Here is a 21,002-nt window from a genome sequence, read left to right on the forward strand (position 1 = left end):
CCAAGGCAGGCAAAGCAGTTTGCCCAAGGTCACGCAGCCTCTGAGTGGCACAGTGGGCCTTCTTTCTGACCTTCAGACCCAAGGTGCTAGTCCCCTTCTGACATGACACCGAGCTTGGCAAGGATCCTATTCACTGTTCTCTCGGGTCCAGAGTTCCAGGAACGTGACCTTTGCAGCCACTGGGGTCTGGGGCACTAGGGGCTGGGCCAGAGATTGAGCAAATAGAGCAGCAGAGAAGGCAGCTCCTCTCCTCTGGCTCCTTCCCTCCCTGTCCCCCGCTCTCCCGCATCACAGTGGAGATTGGAGGGAGCCCAGAGCCCAGTTCGCCAGCCAGGCTAGAGGCTGGAGGCCCTGCCATGGCATCCCCAAGGCCCCTACTGATACTTGCCCTGCTGGCATGGGTTGTTCTGGCTGACCAAGGTGCAAGAGGGTGTTGGTGGTCGTTTGGGTCAACGAAGGGTGGGCGAGGGCGGTCTGGGCTTGGCCGTGCCAACTGATATCCCCTCTATCTCCTCCCCACAGAGTCGTGCAAGGGCCGCTGCACAGAGGGCTTCAATGCTGACAGGAAGTGCCAGTGTGACGAGCTCTGCTCATACTACCAGAGCTGCTGTGAGGACTACGTGGCTGAGTGCAAACCCCAAGGTGCGTCCGGAGGGGCTGGATGGGCCCGGGGTCCCCTCTGCAGCTGGAGACTCACCACCACCCACTGTGCCCACAGTGACGCGTGGGGATGTATTCACTCTGCCAGAAGATGAGTACGGGGTCTACAACTACTTTGAGGAGACCAGAGACAACAGCAGTGTCCTCCCACAGCCGGAGAGCACCAGCCAGGGTCCCGACCTGCAGGCCCAGACTGAAGTGTCTCCTGACCAGGAGACCTTCGAGGAACCTTTTCTGAACCCTACACAGGGGACCCTGGGGCCTGAGACCTCTGATCAAGACATCCCTGAGTCCCCGGTGGTGGAAGAGCTATGCAGTGGGAAGCCCTTTGACGCCTTCACTGACCTCAAGAATGGCTCCCTCTTTGCCTTCCGAGGTGACTCCAGGGGCAGGTGTTGGGGGGTGGGGGTCTGCCTCTGGGACAACCCCTCCCTCACACAGACTCTCCCATTCTAGGGCAGTACTGTTATGAACTGGATGAAGAGGCAGTGAGCCCTGGGTACCCCAAGCTTATCCAAGATGTCTGGGGCATTGAGGGCCCCATTGATGCTGCCTTCACCCGCATCAACTGCCAGGGGAAGACCTACCTCTTCCAGGTGCCAGGCCCAGGGGCCGTGGGTCAGAGCCAAGGGTATCTAGACAGGGGTTGAGGGCTGCCGTGCCCAGCACTAGGGCGGGCAAGATGGCTGGATCACAGCCTGTAGTCCCTGGCTGGGGCTCTTGAGGACGGGAAAGCCCAAGGCTCCAGGTCCTGGGCAACAAGCCTAGAATTGGGACAGCTGCCTGGGGTGGGGGACTCGGCCTGTGCTCAGCCAGCCACCTCCTCACTCCCCCTTCCTTCCCTATCGCTTAGGGTCATCAGTACTGGCGCTTCGAGGATGGTGTTCTGGACCCAGATTACCCCCGCAACATCTCTGAAGGCTTCAAGGGCATTCCGGACAATGTGGATGCAGCCTTGGCTCTCCCTGCTCATAGCTACAGTGGCCGGGAGCGGGCCTACTTCTTCAAGGGTATTAAGGGAGTGGGTGGGGAAAAGAGCAGGCAGTGGGGCAGTCTGGGCTTTCCTCCACACTCCTCTATGGGGAGGCCTCAAATTACGTTCGGCACTCCCACTCCCCGGCCAGGAGCTCCTGTCTCCAGCAGCCTTGGCGCTGGCTTTCTGGCCTCACTCATGAACCTCCCCCCATCCCATTTCCCCACTCAGGGAGACAGTACTGGGAGTATGAGTTCCAGCAGCAGCCCAGTCAGGAGGAATGTGAAGGCAGCTCCCTGTCCGCAGTGTTTGAACACTTTGCCCTGCTGCAGCGCGACAGCTGGGAGACCCTCTTTGAATTTCTCTTCGGGAACAGATTCTCTGGTATGGAGGGAGGGAGAGCAAGCCTCGCTTTCTCCTCAAGAGGGCTGGGATCTCCAGGGTAGGGACAGGGCAAGGCTGGCCGGAGGGGGCCGTGATTGCGGAGCTGGTTTGCTCAAGCCAGACTTTGCTTCTGTTGACCTTTGGGGGGAGGTCCACCTGGACCCCACACCTTGGACTTTGCCTAGTGCAGCTGAGGGCACAGCCAGCAGGAGGAGGGCCTATGACTGAGGCAAGTGGGGAGGGATGCAGTGGAGGAAGGCTAGGGGAAAGAGCACCGAACAGAGAGTCAGAGGCCTGGGGTGCTGTGCTCTGCCATGAGCTTGCTCTGCCCTCAGGCAAGGCACGGCCCATAGTTGGGCACCAGATGAACCCTCCAGGCCCACAACGCTCTCATTAACCTCTTCCCTGCCACAGGCGGTGCTGGACAGCCCCGGCTCATCAGCCGGGACTGGCCTGGTGTGCCCAGGCAAGTGGATGCGGCCATGGCCGGCCGCATCTACGTCTCAGGCTCAGCTCCCCAATCCTGGGCCAAGAAGCAGAAGTCTAGGCGGCGTAACCGTAAACGCTACCGCTCACGCCGTAACCGTGGCCGAGGCCGCAGCCAGAACCCCCACCGGCAGTCCCGTTCAGCCTGGCTGTCCTGGCTCTCCAGTGAGGAGGACAGCCTGGGCATCTACAACTATCGTGACTACGACATGGACTGGCTTGTGCCTGCCACCTGCGAGCCCATCCAAAGTGTTTACTTCTTCTCAGGAGGTGGGAGCCCGTGCCATCCCCGTAGCTGGTCTAGCTGGGGTCTTCCCTGCTGTCCCTGGTCCGCATGGGCTGAACATGGCCCTTGGGAGGTGACTCCAGAAAGCCAGGCTGGGAGTCCTAGGCTGCGTTGTGGATGTTCACTCACCCTTCCGGGAGAGACCCAGGGCTTCTTTCTCAGGGCAGGGGTGTGTGGGCAGGGCCTGGCTGGGTCTTACACACCCTCTGCTGATCTCTCTTCCAGACAAGTACTACCGAGTCAACCTTCGCACACGGCAAGTGGACACCGTGAGCCCTCCTTACCCACGCTCCATCGCCCAGTACTGGCTGGGCTGCCCAGCCCCTGGCCGCCAGTAGGAATCGGAGCCTGCACAGCTGGGCCCTCCACTGTTCCTTCCTCAACCACTTCCGCCCATCCCAATAAAGACCCCTTGGTCCTGAGTTTAAGACTGCTGTCCTGACTGGAGTGGACAGGCAGAGACCGGGATCTGCCTGGGGAAAGGAGGGGAAGCTGGGCTGTCACGAAGTCTTGGAGGAGGAGAGTGTCCTTGTGTCCAGCCCAGGTTGGGCTCAGGCTTTCTCCGTGAACCGGAAAAGCTCCGGCCTGGGGAGGGCCTCACGAGTGCTAGGCTTCCTCCTGGGCTAAGGAGCCCCTACCAGCCTACCAACATTGGCGGAGCTTGAACAGCTCTGGTGATGACAGGAGCCACCAAGTGCCTTTCCCAGCCCTGGGCTTCCTTTGCCTCTCGGAGTTTACTAGGGTCTTGGAGGAGAGAGATGGGGCAGAGGGCAAGCGGTTCTGGTTCCGCTTTTCTGCCCCTTCTGAGCCTGCAAGGTGGTTAGCCTAGGGAACTGGTCAGCATGCTCCCCAAACCCACCCCTAGGATGAGCCTTTCTTTGAGGCCTCTGTCTTGGGTCTGGGGTCTGGGGCACTGAGGGTAGGAGTGGAAAGGGCAAGAACTCAAAGGAAATCCAAATGCACCCACTTCTCTTAGAAAAGGGACTCAGAAGACTTACAAGGATGAATACTCTGTAAACAAAACAAAACAAAACAAAACAAAAAACAAAACAAAACAAAACAAAAAACACAAACAAGCATCTTTCTTAAAACTCCTTGATTGTACCTGTGAAACCTCCTCTGATTCCTGGACTCCAAGGTTCCTGGACTCCAAGAAGCCCATCTGGGCTCTCAAGGGGCCATGGAGACAGGGCTCGGTGCAGGCAAATCTCTAAAGCAGACCCGAGGGCAAGCTGGTGGTAACATCTGCTCTCCAGCTCTGCTGAGGGCGGACTGGCTGCGGTTCATCTGCCGTCTCCCTGTCAGCCTCCTCATCCTGTCCAGCTTCACCAGCCCAGCCCCAGGCTGTGGCACAGGACTGCGTCCACCATCCCCTGGGGGAACTGGGGCACTGGGGCACTGAGGGCTCCAAGGGGGAAGGTGAAGCAGTGGGAGTGCTAGAGAGAAGGCTCTCTTTGGCTTCCTTCCGGGCAAATCCTGGGAGGATTTTCACAAAGTACAGGATTTCAGCCACAGACTGTGGGGTGTGGGGTGTGAGGAGAAGGGCTCAGACCAGCTTTCTTTGTGAGGCCCTGGAGGAGCAGGGGCCAGAGAAGTTTTGCCCCATCCATACTCACACAAGCCCAACGCTGTCCCTGGCTTCCACTCTTCCCTCTGGGACTTCTCTGCTCCCCATCGGCTAGAGATGAAACCTCTCCCCTCCTGGAGGCGGGGCCAGGCTTCTGAGCAGGATAAAACCCCACAAGGAGGGGTGGTGTGGGCACAGCCTTGGCATGGCCCTCCGGCTCCTCATTCTCTGCCGGCTCCATGGCCAGCCCTGTGGATGCATCCTCAACAGGTGATCTGGTGGGGAAAGGGTGGGCAGGGGGAGAATGAGGGGGAAGGTGTGATGGGGAAAGGCTGAAGCAGGGGAGTGGAGTAGAGGCTTCAGGGTCAGCTGGGGGTTTTGAGGCTGGGATGGAGGCTTTTGCGGGGAGCCCCAGCTTGACCCCTACTCCGGCCCACAGGCCATGCCAGTGGGCTGGGTCCCCACCGGAGAAAGCGGACCACTTTCAGCAGAGGGCAGCTGCTGGAGTTGGAGCGGGTGTTTGCAGCCCGGCCCTACCCTGACATTGGCACCCGTGAGCACCTGGCCCGGGTCACCTGCCTTCCTGAGGCCAAGATACAGGTGAGCAGTGACCCCCTCTCAGGGTGGGGGTACTCTCACACAGCCCCTTTCCTCTGGGGCTGCCTCCAGGTTTTGCTTTCCCTGTACCTGGGGGAGGGTGGTTGGAGCCAGAAGAGATTCCTTTTTCCCTTACCAGGTGTGGTTCCAGAACCGCCGGGCCAAGAGAATCAAGAATACGAAGGCAGGAGGCCTAAGCCCGAGGCCAGAGCCCCCCCCAAGAGCCCGTTCTCTTCCAGACACCCTCCAGCAGTCCCGGGAGCCCCGAAAACTAGGCCAGCTCCCGCCCTCCAACAGCACGCCTCAGTGTGCCTCACTGTGTAGACATGCCTCCTGCTCAGCTCCTGGCTTGGGTCCAGGGCAGGGCCGGGCAGGGGCTAAAGCTGTAGCCCCATGGGGACCAGCTGGGGCTTCAGCGACCCACCTTTCTTCAGAACGAGCTACTCCCCAGACCTCGTTGGGCAGCCTGTCTGACCTCATCTATGCCTCAGCCATTGTCACCAACCAGGACCACTCCTAATCTAAGTCCTGAACTTGTGAGACCCCTCCTCTGGCTCTGCAGCCTACCCCCGCCCGTTAGGACTGAACACATCAGAAGTGGATCCCCTGTCCCTCCTTTTACACAAGGGAGTTTTCTTATTGGAAGGAAGTTTAGCTCAGGGATCCCTCCCCTCCATTGTCCTCCAGGCCAGCCTAGAGTCACCAGCTACCCAGCACCCTGCTCCTCCTGGGGCATATGCCCATCGCCGTGGCAGGAGGTACCTTTAGAGAGATGAGGTCAGGGCCATGTTTTCCACCTCTCACGCCAGGCCTGGCCCCAATTCTTCTCATCCCAACTGACAACTCCTCTCCCTCTAAAGAATGGGCAGCCATCCCTCTGTTTTAGCCCATTAGCTAACTGCTAAGTGAGTATGGTGAGGAGAGAACCGAAACTCATCCCAGATGGTGGGGAACCCACCCTTTTGTAGCCCAGGCCCCCTCTCCTGACCTACCACCACCTAGACAAATTAATCAGAACCATGGATCTGAAGAGGAAGTGATATTAGAGTAATACAGTGGAAAGAAAAGCTCCGGGCTTATGTTGATTTAATTTTCACAAAGATCAGATTGGCTGCCCTCTGACCCGAGGCTGTGGAGACAACCTGACAGATTTAGCATGGGGCGGGGGGGTGTGTGCGTGGCAACACTGGGTTTTCATATCACTGTCATCTGTAATACCAACTAATCTCCAAATAAAACCCAAACTCTATACCTTAATCTGGATTGTCGTGTGCTGCAAATGAATGGGGACAAGAGCCGTTTGCTTTTGAAATGTATCTCCATCACCTAATCCCTAAACAGGGTCAGGTTCCACACAGATACTGGGTGGGAGGTATTACCCAGGCTTCTACTGGGATTAGTTAGGGGGACAGTTAATTGAAGGGTTTAGGGCTCTGGCTGACAGACCCTGGGGAGATGGGAGCCTCTGCTGGCACCTTCTGTTCCTGCTCCTACTGATTCCAGGACACTCCAGCTGCCTTCACCTCTGGAGCTGCTTTGCTCCAGAAAAGCATAGAGGGTCTAAACTGGATTCAAATCCTGGCTCTGCTACGTAACCTCGCAAATCTCTGAAAGTCTATGAGCCTGCAAGCTGGGGGTGGGGTGGGGTGGGGGGGGGTGGGGTGGATAACGTATCTTCTCTCCATTTTGGGCATGAGAAGCAATGATGTTAAGTAAAGGGCTACATGTGATGTGTGACATGCTATAAAAGCTCTCAATTCATGCAAATTGCCTCTCCCTCTCCATACAGCAGGCTATGAGAAACTGGGAAGGCCCCAAACTTCTTGTTCCTCTGGCTTCCTGCCAAGCACCCCCCTTTGGGAAGCCCTGGGCCCAGACTGCACTGGAGAAAAGTATGGGACGGTGAGATGGAGTAAGCGGCGGAGAGCAGAGTTCCCTCCACTGCAATGAGAGCCAGAGGACAGGCCACCTGATCGCTATCTCCAGCTCTGCCCTTGCGGATGAAAAACCACTTTGCCCGGTGCAGATCTCCTTGGCAGGAACTAGGTCTTCTACCCCTTGATCTCCAGAAGCTAGCACAGTACTTGGCTCATAAAGGAGTTCTCAGTAAGTGTTCGATGCCACAGAAGCCTGTTGGCTTCTGAGTAGGGGATTGGGATCAGGTAAGGACCCCATTCTAGTGAAAGGGGTGTGTGTGTGGAAGGACTCCAATCTCAGGATAAGAAGACGCCCTAGGTCAGAAGCTGTTTGAGGGGGCCTGCTCTTTATCTAACATTTGGAAGTCTTCTAACCTTCCAATCCAGGTATCTGGGGGATGTGAAAGCTTAAGGCTATGTGGGCACAACAGGCTACCTGGCCCACAGAGTTCAGCACTGGTATAGCCACGAACCCCCACAAAAATTCAGTGCATCTTCTAAACTACACTGGGTTGCCAGAAACATTATAAAATGCCACCTGCACTTCTTCTCACAGTTGACATTCCTTTTAATCAACAATAGAAATTCTAAGATTTCTCAACAAAGTGATCTATGGTGGAAGAGAAGGACCTGAACCCTCCCTCTCTCTCACATATTGTCTGGAGAAGCTCAGACTGGCAGAAACTGGCAAACACTGTAGAGCAAATGTCTACTGAGCCAATGTTCTTTCCAAGAACAGAAGAGTACCCTGGGAGAAAACAAAAGACCACAGGAGCTCATGGTGTGAATAAATGGAAAGGAGTACACCATTAGGAGCAGACCCTGAACGATGATCAGAACTAAGGAATCTTTGGGCTTCTGTGTTGTCACAAGACTTGAGATAAGAATACAGTGGATACCATAAATATTTATTGAATAAATAACTATCGCTAATAGTTTTTAAGTACACGTATACAGACTTTATCACTATACCATTAATCTAAGTTCTTGCAAGTTTAACATTACACAGGGACTTCAGGACAACCTAACAGTCTTTGGCTCCCTTTACAGAAGAAGGACCACAGCTGGTCATCTGATCTCTCTCAGCCTTTGTCTTCGGGAAGAGGGGCCTAAAACCATTTCCTCTTCCAACCTCCAGGATGGTTGTGAAGACCAAAAGCAACCACGGAAAGCAGTTACTCAACTATGCACATTTACAAACTATTTTTAGCACCCCGCCCCCCACAAATATTTTAAGAACCTACATAAAAAATCCTCCATTAGGCTTACACATAACAATATGTGTACATACTCATGTTACGCGTACATATTCACGCGTATGTCTCTTCGTGTTCACATATACAGTCAAACCTGACAACAATCCATACCTACAAAGAACATCTCCCTTTATTAGCTGAGACAATCTACGGTAGGCATACTCTTCCTACCAACACACACAAGCACAAAGAGATTTTCAATTAAAATCACACATACTGTTTTGCCATCTGAATTGGTTTCATTTTTGGAGGCAGAGCAAAGGGTGATGGGGAGGTGGGAAGTTTAAGGAAGGCTGACGAGTGGCAGAGATGGGCAGAAGCATACAGAAAATGTGAAAAAGGCAAGCGGAAGAAAGAAGATGAAGACAGAAATGAAGATTCCAGAAAGGTAGCTGCCTAGCTCCCAATTTCACCATCCCATACCAACCCGCCTTTCTCTTATTCGATGTCCTGTGATCAGTTCCTCTTCTGGCACAAGCTGGAGAAAGGAAATCCTTTGTTTTTTTGGAGCCTACTGATCTAAATTACAGGTCTGCATCAAGGATGTATGCAGCAAGGGTGACCATCAATTTATGCACTTGGGCAATTTCAAGGCAGTACTGTCTGCTTCTTGGAAGGCCTGTATTCTATTTACTCCTGATGGAAAAACCCAGCCTCAGCAGTGCCCAGATGGACTGGAGAAGGCAGATGGGCACTGGGTTCAGGAGAAGGTACTGAAAGACCAGTTCTTTTCAGTTGTTGTCTCAGTCTCTTTTACTGCCCCTCTGGAAATTGACAGAGGATGCCCTCCCCGCCCCCTGCAGGACCAGCAGGTGGTCTTGGCTTGGCCCTCTAACCGGAGCTGAGGACGAAGAGCCTGACAGGTTGACTGAGAGTCAGTGACTGGCAGCTGGGAGCCTGGAGTCTCCCAAAATCCACTCCACACTTTGATGAGGAACCATCAAAGCTCTCCCAATTCGCCTTCCATCGCCCGCACCATGACATACAGCTCGGCCAGACCCACCACAGAGGCCACGATCAATGCAGCCAGGACCCGCTGGGGAGAGAGAGAACCAGGCTTAGGGGATGCAGGTCAGCATCCAACTCTGCAGCCTCCAGCACCTCTAAGAAGAATGGGGGGAAGGGAAGAAAAGAGGATCTGGATTCTCTTCAGGTTATTATGTACCTCCATGACTGCTGGACAGCTCAATGCTCCTCCTCTAAATGTTTGTTTAACACCTAACTTGTTCAAGGCACCTTCACATACCTTCCTCCCTCTTCCACCAATACCCCCACCTGGGGCACCCTGCCCTGCCCAGTGCCTACTTACTGAGGCCATTTCTGTGAAGATATATTGGCTTCCAAGGTAAGTGCAGACGAAGGCAGCTGCTACCGTGACAATAAAGTTGAAGATGGTGATGACCAGAGCTTTCACTGACCTCACTTTGGGGAAGAACCCAGGGAAGAAACCTTTAGGTCAGCATCCTCCATGAGGCCTGCCCTCTTATCTCAGGACTGCCCCTCCCCCATCAAGTGGGTTACCCTCTAACGGCAAGGCTGAATAGCTTAGGCTTAAACCCAGAGCACTGGGGTGGAAAAGAAGTGCCATGACCAACCCCTCCCAGGGAGAGGCTTTAGCAATCTGATTGCCTAGCAGCTCACCTTGCTTTCCGAGGTCACTAAGAGTCCCACCGTGCCTCGAATCCTGGGAAAAAGAAAATGCAAATGATTTCAGAATGGAAGCAGCTCAGAGGTGGCCCAGAGAACACCCATTTGTCAGTCTGGGCTCTGCTCTCTTTATTCCCCAACACATTAACTCTGCCTTCTCCATGGATTCTGTTGTCTGGGACCGACTGGATTCTTTTCTGGACCACAGATCAAGCATTTCAGAGGAAGGGTATAGGCTCCCAATACCCATCTACTCCTCTCCTGCTCCAGGGCAGGAGCATGCCACAGAATAATAGGGAGCCCTGTCAGAAGAAAGGCTCCAAGGCTTGTCTCCATCTCTACCACTTTTAAGAATCAGTCACCATCTGAGCCCAGAGTCTCAGTTAGGGAGTTGGGAATTAGACTGGGTTTGTAGGCAGCACAGAGCTTCGATGGTCCCTGAAGAGTATAAAAACCAAGCTTCCATGTTGTTTCTTCCCTATGTACCTCTTCCCAGCGCAGGGCTCTGCTTTCAGGGGCTACTCAGTCCAGGTACTGAAGAGCAGGCCCTTACCTGACAGGTGACATTGTGGGTGATCCGCTTATATTCCTCGTTGGCCAGCTGTATCTTAATCTTCTCCAAACGGGCAACTAGCTCTGGGTTCTGGGGCAGAAAAATCAAATGACAAAGATATTCCCAGCTTTCTAGAAAGCAAGTCACAACCACTGGTCTCAGGGGGCAAAGCACTGCTAAGGGTGCCAAGAGATTCATGTACCAGTTCTGCCCCCACTGTTTAGGAAAATTTTTGTGTGTGTGGGGGGGGGAGGGAGCGGGGGTGCTGGGAATCTGTTTTCCAAGCAGTCAAAGCAGAACAATATCCAGATCTCCCACCCCGGCTCTCAAGGATTTAAAAGACAAATGTCTGAGCCCAAAGACTGATTCATAAATCTGAATGTATCACGAATAAGTCCAATTCAGCCAATACCCACTCTCACAAATATATCCCTTACATACCCGGGGAGGCTTCACAACCTCTGGGAGATAGATTTCACTGCCTTCTAGGAGCTCATGAAGGTATAGTGTGGAACCTGGAAAGAAAAGATTTCCACAAACATAATGATAAATAGAACTGAGGTCGAAGGATTAAGATCAGAGAAGGGTCTAGTCCTTCTATTCTTTCTACCAAAACAAAGTATGGCCATTCGTATCTCAATTCATCTCCAAGATCATTTTCAATTGAGAAGAATCAAAGACAATTCCACATAAGTATCTCCTAATGCGCATACTGACTTTTGAATGTCAGCTCTCAATTATCTTGCCAATGTCACAACTAACACGTAAGCCACTTACACTTGCCTTTAGATTAGGTCATGCTGCAGCCACAACAGAACTGCCCAATATAGTTTTCGGTCACAGTAATGCTAAATACTCAGAGGACAGTGTACTAGATGACCTCTATAGTCTACCTTTTGTATGTCTAGGCAAGCCATGCTAATTATGGCAAAAGACCTGACAAGCCAGTGTGGTCTTAGTCCCTCCCTTTACAGTTAAGGGAACTGAGACCCAATGAAAGGAAATGACTTCTCCAAGGGAAGTTTGTGGCAGAGCTAGGACTGGGACTCAGATGCTACTCCAGTTCAGGTCTTTGAACAGAGCTTTCCATAATCCTATGTAAAAAAAAAAAAAAAAAAAACAGAAACAAAACAAAAAATAAACTATCAGATTTAACTTGTTTTTGAGATGGAAAGAAATCCAGATCCCCAAACAGGACAAGCTCACTATTCTAAGTAGACCTGGTCTTCCTCAAAGATCAGGCGGCCCTAAGTAGGCCTGGTAGTTCACGAGGAGACTTTCAAGAGAAAAAAAAGTGCACAAGTAAATTTGGTCATCCACGAGAAATCCCCATGGAAGTTGTTAAGCCAGTGGGCTGCCCTACGGTTTATGAGGTGACTCTTGGGTTGGCTAGATGGCCGTTCGCGGGCGAAGGAGAGTGATGGATTCCCCCCCCCCCCTCATAGCGATGACAGAGGTAGGAAAAGGCTCAGGAAGGACAAGACTCTGGAAAAACGGAGGCGAGTCCGGGTTGGAGACTGGGGCTCACCCCTCTCTCTCAAGTACTGATGCAGATCTCGGATCAAGCGGAAAGAAACCAGGCGCGCGGAGCCACTGGGAAAATCACCACTCTTGGGCTTCTTCCCTAGCGCGGTCTCAAGTTCTGCCCGCAGCTTCCGGGGCAGCTGTTCTGGCTCCAGCTCCCCGCCGGGGCCCAAGGCGCGCACCAGCCGCTCGCCGGCAACCAAGCGAGACGCCATGTCCAGCGGCTTATGGTCAGGTGACCCGGGGCCGGGACTTCCGCCCATCGCGCACCGGAAGGAGCATGGAGTTCGCGGAGCGGGACGAGGCGGGGCAGAGGGCCAAGGGGGCGGGGACGCGGCGCGGGGCAGTGTGGGGCGGGGGGGCAGAACGCCTCCCGGCCGCGGGTTGGGCCCAGAGTCAGCAGCCGAGCGGGCGCTCGGGCGGGACATGGCGGGCTGTGTGGCCCGACGGGCCCTGGCCGTGGGCAGCCGCTGGTGGTCCCGCTCGCTAACCGGGGCCCGGGGGCCGAGGCCGCTCTGTGCGGCGGGTGGAGCTGGGGCCTTCCCACCAGCGGCGACCACGACGACGCGGAGGCACCTCTCGTCCCGGTGAGGGACGGAGCGCGGGGGCCGTACGTGGAACCCAGGGAGCGTGTTCTCGGTCAGCGAGGAGGCAGGAGGCCGGGCCGGCAGAGGGTGATTGGAGTTCGACTTGGGAGAGGGTCCCGGCCGGGAGCCGACCTGCCCTGGCTGGGATGTGTGCCAGGAACAGAGAAGGGAGCGCGGCCCAGAGCCCTGGGTTGCGCAGGGCTGGCTCTGAAGGGGAGCTAGCAACCCTCCCGGAACGAATCCTACCTCCCCAAATGGGGATCCCGAGCGCTGTTGTTAATGGGCAGCCCTTTAATGAAGCCCTAGGGCTTTTGACTTGAACCCCCAGCCCCGGATTGGGACAAGGCCTCCCAAAGAAAGATGCTCGAAGTGGGAAGCAGGACTCTTGAGTGTGGGCCCTGCGTGGGTTCCAGGTTTCAGCCTGACCTTGGGGAAACTGGTTCTTTCTGTGTGACTTGGGGAGGGGGTTCGGAGGCCATGGGGGTGATGTGAACATTGTCTCTAGCCATGGGACAGGCAGATCACATTGGGGCTGGAGGATCAAGTGAGAGGAAGCATAAGGTTCACATCTCCAAAATACTAAGAATAGCAGACCTTTGAAGGACCCCTAGAAAGAGCAGCCCTGTCCAGAGAGGTCACAGAACACTGACCTTTTAGTGGCTGAGATTAGACCCTGGTATTGGGGAGAGATGATCACTATTTGCAGTTTAAGACCCCTGTGAAATTTGCTGTAAATCCGAACAAAAACCAGATTTAGAGACTACTAAGTGCAGTGCAGGGAGCATGGCAGGACATCTGGAGATGATGCCCTCCAAGGGCAGGGTGAAGGCTGCAGTTTAGGGGGGTAGATAGAGATGGAATAATTACAGAACAAATATTTTTTGAGTACCTCATATACACTAGGCTCTGAGGGGAAACACAGACTAATCAGACATAGGCATTGCTCCCAGGGAACCTACAGTCTCTAGTGGAGATAAGACACGGGCACAAATAACAGAAATGCAAGGTGGGAAGGTCGGTTAAAATGCTGTGGGAGGTCAGGAGGGTGGGTCAGGGAAGAAACAGAGGCAAGGGATACAAATAATGGTGGGAGGGCATGATATGAGGAAGGCAGAGAGAGAAGAAAGGGTCTGGGTGCAGTCAGACCTAACACAGAAACTGAGGCAGGACCTAAAAGAGGGAAAGGCAGAATTTGGAGTGGTGGTTTGGCAGGACCCTTACCTGCTTCACCTGCTCCTCTGCCTGGCCCCTCTGTAAGTACCCTGGTAGCTTTTTCTGTTGCTGTAGGTACCATTACCTTCTCAGCTCTTCAGCTGCTTGTTCTTTTCCATCCTAATCAGAAACCGACCAGAGGGCAAAGTTTTGGAGACAGTTGGTGTGTTTGAGGTGCCAAAACAGAATGGAAAATATGAGACTGGGCAGGTGAGTGCCGAGCTGGGTCATCTTTCATTTTCGAGGTGCGCCCTGTTTCTGAAAGCATCAGCTTTGGTCATAGACCCAGCTGTTAACAGTTTTCCGCCTTGGTGTCTAGTGCCAGATCGGAATCACAAATTCGAGATGGGGTTTCTGTTTTCTTGGATTTGAATCCATTTCACGTGTCACTGGGTTCCCTTTCCAAGTTAGCATGGACAGAGGTAATGTGGGCCACAGCGAGGAAAGAGCCAGGTTGTTGAAGAGTCCTGTAATATAGTGGATGGTGGGAAGCCTGTGGAGGGAGCTTTTAGGAAAGGAAACTTTTGATGCTTCGTCATAGTTGAATTGATTGCAGTGTCATATAAGCTGTGGGTGTGAGGCTCTTGTTTTTGTATCAGCTTTGTGCCAGATCCACTGAGATAGATTGAGACCCCTTGTAAGTCAGGACTTTTTTTTTTTTTTTTAATTCAACTCCTCGTCCCCACCCTCCCACCCCCTTTTTTTGGTTTGCCTGCAGTGGACCGGGTGTGTATAGGAGTTGAATCAGAAAGCAATACCTTTGTGGAGTTGGCAGTCTAGAGACAAACTATGATGGGGTTGGTGGCCAAGCACTGTGCGAAGTGGAGGGGAGGTCAGGGAAGTCTTCCTAGAGATTTAAGCTACAGCCTGAAGGATCAGCAGAAGTCAGCCAGGTGAAGAGGGGGCGGGGGATAAGAGTGTCCTGAAGCTGGTGGGGGGTGGGTCACAGAGTTTAAGAGAAAGACTGGCAAGACGTCTGGTGTTGCGGCTACCTGTGCTGCTTAGCAGTCTGGGTCCCACCTGCAAGGACTTGGGGACTGCACGCTCACGGAGACCTCTCTTCCCTCCTAGCTCTTTCTTCATAGTGTTTTTGGCTACCGAGGTGTCGTCCTGTTTCCCTGGCAGGCCCGACTCTATGACCGGGATGTGGCTTCTGCGGCTCCCGAGAAGTAAGTACCCCTGTCATTGTGCCTCATGGTACCCTTAGGAGGAGGCCTGAGTCATGGCCGACATACGTAATTGGGGTCCCAGGGGTGAATCCAATATCCTCCTGGGCCATCGGAACAGTCCCAGAGTACTTCCTGGACACCATGGAGACAAAAGTGCTGAGTGCCAGGGACAGTCTTATGCCAGAGGGTCCCTTTAGGCCCTCCCAGGATGCTTTCCCAAGCTGTTCTCTGTTTGCATTATAAGTAGCCCAGAAGGCATTTGAGGGACTGATTTTCTTGATTTCTTGGCATTCAGTTAGAATCTTTCAATCTCTTTTCCCTGGAATACATTAAAACAGAAAAGGCCCAGCTCCATTAAGTCATCAGAGACAGCCCCCAGGGATGCGAGAAGAGCGGGGTACCTGGGGCTCCAGGATTGGAAGGAGGCAGCAATTTGAATTTTTCAACTTGGCCCCTTTCCAAGGAGTAGCCAGAGAGTAAGACAAATGGTGACTCTGCACAGTGGGTCCCCCGTGTTCCTCTGTTACCCCCGGCTGGGCCGGGGTGTTGCTGTGCCGGTACCTGGCTTATGCCAAAGCCCCTTCCGGTCAGGCACTAGTCTGTTGAGGTGAGGAGGTAGGGAGCTAGGGCAGGCACTGCTTCTCTTTCTCTTGGGGTGATCTTAGGCTTCTTCCCCTACCCTACCCTACAGAGCAGAGAATCCTGCTGGCCATGGCTCTAAGGAGGTGAAAGGCAAAACTCACACTTACTATCAGGTGCTGATTGATGCCCGAGATTGTCCACATATAGTAAGTAAGCAAGATGGCTGGGCTGGGGGTTTCTCTCCATGGGAAAGGCCTGAGCCCGATGGGGACAGAGGGAGGGAGAAGGGTCAAATAGAGCCCAGATCAGCACTGGGCCCTGAGTTCTCAGGACTGGATAGCGACTAAGAAAATCTCTGACTCGCTTCTTGCCCTAGTCTCAGAGATCTCAGACAGAAGCTGTGACTTTCTTGGCTAACCATGATGACAGCCGGGCCCTCTATGCCATCCCAGGTGAGTAGTGAGCATCTGAATGTGCCCGTCGATGAGAGGTCTGGTGTCTCTCAGCGAGAAGATGCCGATGCCTTTCTGACGTCCTTTAATCTACTGGGAGGGATTATGGTGGCTGAGACTGCTGGTGCCAGGCTCGTCCCACCTTGAGACAAGGCCAGGAATTCTGTTTCTTCCCAGCCTTGTTCCTCCCCTTTCCTCTGTGAGTTTCACCGTCTCTTTTCTCTCTCTGTGCCAGGCTTGGATTATGTCAGCCATGAAGACATCCTCCCCTACACCTCCACTGATCAGGTTCCCATCCAGCATGAGCTGTTTGAAAGATTCCTTCTGTATGACCAGACAAAAGGTGATCTCTCTCAAGAAAAGAAGCTGTAATGGAAGGGCCCTTTCTTCAAAGACAGTAGCATAGAAGTAACTTCAAAGCTGTATACCCACAACCTTATTCAGCCTCCCATTAGCATACCAAGTCAGGTGGATGATTGTTGTCTCTGCCTAACAGATATGGAAACTGAGGCTCAGGTGATAAGAAGGGAATCAAGGTTGCTAGTTAGAGGCAAGGTCATGGTTGCAGCAGGGTCTGAAAACTTGGGCTCCTCACTCCCAGCCCATTTCTCTTCCCACCATGTCACAGACCTCCGGGCTTATTCCTGGCAGCTCTGGGCCTTTTTCCATCCCGTGCTTTTGCTTTATGTTTGGGTGCCTTATTTGGCTGGGTCAGAATTGGGAAGAGTTTTCTAGGAGGGGCAGTTGGAGAATGAGTGCAACACCCGGGACTCTGGCCTGGACCAACCAGTTATATCTTGCCCCAGCACCCCCTTTTGTGGCTCGGGAGACGCTACGGGCCTGGCAGGAGAAGAATCACCCCTGGCTGGAACTCTCTGATGTCCACCGGGAAACAACTGAGAACATTCGTGTCACAGTCATCCCCTTCTACATGGGCATGAGGGTATGTATGTGCCTGGCCTGGGCCCCATCCCTCAGGGATAGGCCCCGGTTGCCTGTGGTGCCCCCGTGTGACTGACAGAGAGTGGGTTCTGCTTCCAAGTGCTGCACACATTAGATCAACACTAAGACCTAGAGCAGGGAGACACTCAGGTTCTGGGAAGGAGTCCTCCAGGCTAACTTTCCTTCTCTTCTGGTTCAAAGGGCATCCCGTGTATGTGTGTGTGCAGAATACATATGTGCGTGTTTAAATCAGCAGAGGCTGATCTTCACACATTGTATGTAGTAGATATTTATTGGGTTATTTCTTGCCTGGTTGTGAGCCTCAAAAAGAAATGAAACACTGGCCCTGCCTTCCAGGAGGAGCTCCTGGTAGTGGGAGAGGCCAGCATAGAGCATATTGGGTATCGTAACGCTGTTGGGCTACGGAAGGGCAGAGGGGGGCAGTGGCCTGGGCCAGCAGTGGCTGTAGGGGCTGGGGCAGCAGCTGGAAGACCGGAGAGAAGGGAAGGGCCTTGTGGCTGATTTCCGTTGGCATCCAGCTCCGCTGGTGATCTTGATAGAATGAGGAGGAGGGAGGCCAGAGATCGGTCCAGGGGAAGCGGCCTCCATTTGGGCTTGTTGGCCGTAGTTCAGCGATCACCCCACAGACATTTGCAGCATTGTTCTGCCTCCGTAACCTTCCAGGAACACGTCTACTCAGTTGGAGAGATGTTGATTGGAACGGACTTGGTCCTGCCCTCTGGGACTTAATTTTTTTTTTCCCCCCCAGGAAGCCCAGAATTCCCATGTCTACTGGGTGAGTGTTTCCCTGTGGGAGGAGAGAAGCTCAGGAGTTGTGCCCGGTGTGGGGGGCAGGGGGAGGTGGGGAGTTTGCCTCCGGGGGATACGGCTGTGTGCTGCAGATGTCACTTTTTGTTGCCTTTTGCTCTCCTGGAATTCTGGGGGGACTGGCCCAAGGTCTGTTCTTTCTCAGATGTGAACTCTCTCCTCTGCCCCCACAGTGGCGCTACTGTATCCGCTTAGAGAACCTCGACAGCGACGTGGTGCAGCTTCGGGAGCGACACTGGAGGATATTCAGTTTGTCCGGCACCCTGGAGACAGTGCGAGGCCGAGGGGTGGTGGGCAGGGTGAGCATCATCAGGCCGGTAATGCCCGGTTCGTGGTCCTGCCCGGCAGGCCTGGGGGCTGAGTGCACGCTGTCCTGTTCTGTGGCTAGGGACCAGAGGCTTTGTGTGTGAGCACATTGGGCTGCTTTGGATGAAACCTTACAACGACCCTGTGAGATAGGTTTCTTACAGCCTGTCCCACAGATGAAGGGACAGCGAAGCTAACTAAATAGCCCACAGTCCTGTGGCTAGTAGTAGCGGGACCTGGATTTGAATCCAAGTGAGTCTGACGTCGAAGTTTGTGTAGAGTTCTTGTTGCCAGCACGGAGCCTTACTAAAAATATGAATTTGAGCGCCCTTAGCTGGGGCTCCCCCCCACCCCACCCCGTCCCCAACCACTACTCCTGGTTGTCCTTCCTCTGCCTCCTTACATGCCTGCATCCTCTTTTGGCCCATGAGATCTGATTTTGCAAACTGTGCATTACCCCACCCTGTCTCCTGAGAAATAAGGCACAAGAAATGGCCAGGGGCCACATGTAACATGCATTTATCCAAGTCAGTAGGGACTTGGGAGGCAGGGTGGGATACTGAGTAAGAACAGCGCTTTGGAGTTAGATGGTCTGAATGCCAGCTGTGTGTGGTTTACTCCTCACATAACTTTGGGCCAGTTATTTAACTGGAAATCTCAGTTTTTTCCTGCTAAAATGGGGATCACACCTATTACCTCCTAATTATTAGCAGATTTAAGTCAGCAGAGGTTGGCAGAGCACATGGTGCCTGGCTCTTGGGCACTCAGTGAATGGGCGCTGGAAGGGGTATTTACAGAGTAGGTCCTGTGCCTGTGATCTTTGCCCAGGGCCCACAGACGTTCGGTCTGAGTTTCTCTTTCCCAGAATCCGAATTAAAGTCCGGGGTCAGTGGCCATGCTGTGGGAGGAGGTACTGGCAGGCAGTCATTGTGGGAAGCATGAGGGGGCATCCAGTCCTGATGAACAGTCAGCATGTGGCCCCCGGGGTACAGGAGCTTGTCTGGCCTTACCTATCTTGTCCACACCCTTACAGGAGCCAGTGCTATCCAAGGAGCAGCCTGCGTTCCAGTACAGCAGCCACGTCTCCCTGCAAGCTTCCAGCGGGCACATGTGGTAAGTACGTGCCGGGACGGGGCACCGAGACTCCACAGACACAGCTGCAGGTCAGAAAAGTGAGAGCTCAGTTTGCGGTGAATTCTGGGCCAGGTTACGTCTTGCAGTGGAGACTTCTCTGCTGTTCATTGTTGTGTGGGACTTCTTTGATTTTTTTTTTTTTTTTTTTTTTTTTTTTTTAGAGAGAGAGGCACGACCCGACCCGGGGAGAGAGAGGGAGGGGGGAAGGAGGGAGGGAGGGAGGGAGGGAGGGAGAGAGAGAGAGAGAGAGAGAGAGACACTCTTAAGCAGACTCCATGCTCAGCACGGAGCCCAACTCGGGGCTCAGTCCCACGACTCTGGGATCATGACCTGGGCCGAAATCAAGAGTTGGACACTCAACCAATTGAGCCACCCAGGTGCCCTCCATGTCTGATTTTTTATAACTACCTGTGTTCTAGTTTCCCTGTGATTTTGTGGACTGAGGACTTGGGCCGAAGAGGTCTGGTGCTTATGTAGTTGGTTCTTTCCCTGGGTGGTTCACTCCTTAACCTGGAAGTAGAGTTGGGTAGCTCACGCAGTGTGCATCTGAGGGCCAGAATCAGGGCAGCTGTATCTTTTCTCATGTAGGGCCAGGAAGGGCCCTTGGGTTTCTGGATCAGTGTGATCCTGACACGGACCAGGCAGAAGAGAGCCCAGGCCTGCCTCATCCTGCTGTGTTCAGTTCTGGAGCTGAGGGCATAGGGCTCTCCAGATCCTTAGGGGGGGGCCTCAGCCTTCGCTCCCTCTAACCCAGGTGCTCTCTGACCACAGGGGCACGTTCCGCTTCGAGAGGCCTGATGGCTCCCACTTTGATGTCCGGATCCCTCCCTTCTCTCTGGAAAGCAATAAAGATGAGAAGACACCACCCTCAGGCCTTCACTGGTAGGCCAGCTGAGGCCCGAGTGCCTAGGCTCGGCCCCTGAAGAACAGCTCTGGTCCCACAATTGCTGCAGAACTCTCTCTTTACCATGGGCCACAGTGGGTCTGTCTGTCGTTTGCACCATTTGATCGTGGGCTTTTTTGGTGGGTGGGTATAATTTTCTCCGGAAGACCCGTGTAGGACTCCTCTGAGGCTGGCTTCCCCTGGCTACACTGTGTTCCAGTAAACCTTTCCACCAGGAATTCTGTGTTTGGCTGCCACAGGGCCTGGGGTTTCCTGGCCTGTCACACGAGTTGTTTGAGACATGAGGTTTGGTCAATAAACCAGTGCACACTTGGCCACCCTCGCCATTTCTGCCCCCAGGGGTCTCAGGCTCCCTTTTTGATGCCCTGGGGGCCTTTGGTTGCTTTCCTTGCTGCCCTTCCAGGAAGCTGCCCCATCTACTAGAGTATGGATGGGTTTCCCTCCCGAAGCTGGGGGTTGGCTGGATGTTTCCCAAGGTCGCGGTGCCCCAGCCAGCAGGGTGGGGGCTAGACTGGACTCCCCTTCTTTATCCTGCCAAGTGCAGAGCAGGAGGCCAACATCGGGCTCAAGCTCTCAGCACTGGCCAGCCATGGACATCGCTGGCTTCCCTGAGCCTGGGAAGGAGGGCAGCAAGCCACATGAGTTCCCGGGAATAACAGGCTTGCCAGATGAGCACGCGTCTCTCAGGCCTCCAGCCCACCCATGCAGAAACTCAGCGAGGAGCTTTAGGTACGTATGGACGGTGACTGAGCCAAGCTACTTTCTGAGCTGCTTGCTCACACATCTCCAAGAGCCAGAGAAGAAATGTGCTGCATTTTCCCCTGAATCTTAGGATTCCTGCTTCCCTCCTACCGTAGTGATTGTCAAAGAGGTTGTTTATTCTTGAATTAATATTAAATCTCAGTTCCAGCCCTTACTAGTGTTGTCCTTAATCCTCCACCAGGGGGAGCCAGGGTTGCAGGGCCACGGAGTGCAATAGGATTGTGACGCAGGGAAAACACAAGGTGGTGAACAGAAACACGAGAACCAGGGCCATA

General features: G+C 53.8%; 4 protein-coding genes across 4 annotated transcripts; 3 read left to right on the top strand and 1 right to left on the bottom strand.

Moving 5' to 3' along the window:
* Positions 1-356: 356 nt before the first annotated feature.
* On the top strand, positions 357-3,127 carry VTN (vitronectin). Its single transcript, XM_047081721.1, has 8 exons — positions 357-420; positions 523-642; positions 719-1,036; positions 1,117-1,256; positions 1,514-1,670; positions 1,865-2,017; positions 2,432-2,773; positions 3,015-3,127. Exons 1-8 carry the CDS (start codon positions 357-359, stop codon positions 3,125-3,127), a joined length of 1,407 nt encoding a protein of 468 aa, XP_046937677.1.
* Positions 3,128-3,969: 842 nt separating this feature from the next.
* On the top strand, positions 3,970-5,473 carry SEBOX (SEBOX homeobox). Its single transcript, XM_047080900.1, has 4 exons — positions 3,970-4,027; positions 4,113-4,208; positions 4,796-4,956; positions 5,093-5,473. The coding sequence occupies exons 1-4, from the start codon at positions 3,970-3,972 to the stop codon at positions 5,471-5,473; spliced, it is 696 nt and encodes a 231-aa protein (XP_046936856.1).
* Positions 5,474-7,756: 2,283 nt separating this feature from the next.
* On the bottom strand, positions 7,757-12,064 carry TMEM199 (transmembrane protein 199). The gene is made up of 6 exons (XM_047080913.1): positions 11,854-12,064; positions 10,767-10,840; positions 10,326-10,415; positions 9,767-9,809; positions 9,435-9,547; positions 7,757-9,161 (listed from the first exon to the last, which is right to left on the bottom strand). The coding sequence occupies exons 1-6, from the start codon at positions 12,062-12,064 to the stop codon at positions 9,066-9,068; spliced, it is 627 nt and encodes a 208-aa protein (XP_046936869.1). The 3' UTR covers positions 7,757-9,065.
* A 164-nt stretch (positions 12,065-12,228) lies between these two features.
* Positions 12,229-20,881, top strand: POLDIP2 (DNA polymerase delta interacting protein 2). The gene is made up of 11 exons (XM_047080737.1): positions 12,229-12,436; positions 13,777-13,858; positions 14,720-14,817; positions 15,509-15,605; positions 15,776-15,851; positions 16,087-16,194; positions 16,658-16,794; positions 17,563-17,589; positions 17,795-17,920; positions 18,961-19,040; positions 19,833-20,881. The coding sequence occupies exons 1-11, from the start codon at positions 12,276-12,278 to the stop codon at positions 19,945-19,947; spliced, it is 1,107 nt and encodes a 368-aa protein (XP_046936693.1). The 5' UTR covers positions 12,229-12,275; the 3' UTR covers positions 19,948-20,881.
* Positions 20,882-21,002: the final 121 nt, after the last annotated feature.

The sequence above is a fragment of the Lynx rufus genome, unplaced genomic scaffold (assembly GCF_022079265.1).
Source record: "Lynx rufus isolate CCGP_SWC_20201006 ecotype Redwood Valley unplaced genomic scaffold, mLynRuf1.p SCAF_18, whole genome shotgun sequence".
In the NCBI taxonomy this organism is placed as follows: domain Eukaryota; kingdom Metazoa; phylum Chordata; class Mammalia; order Carnivora; family Felidae; genus Lynx; species Lynx rufus.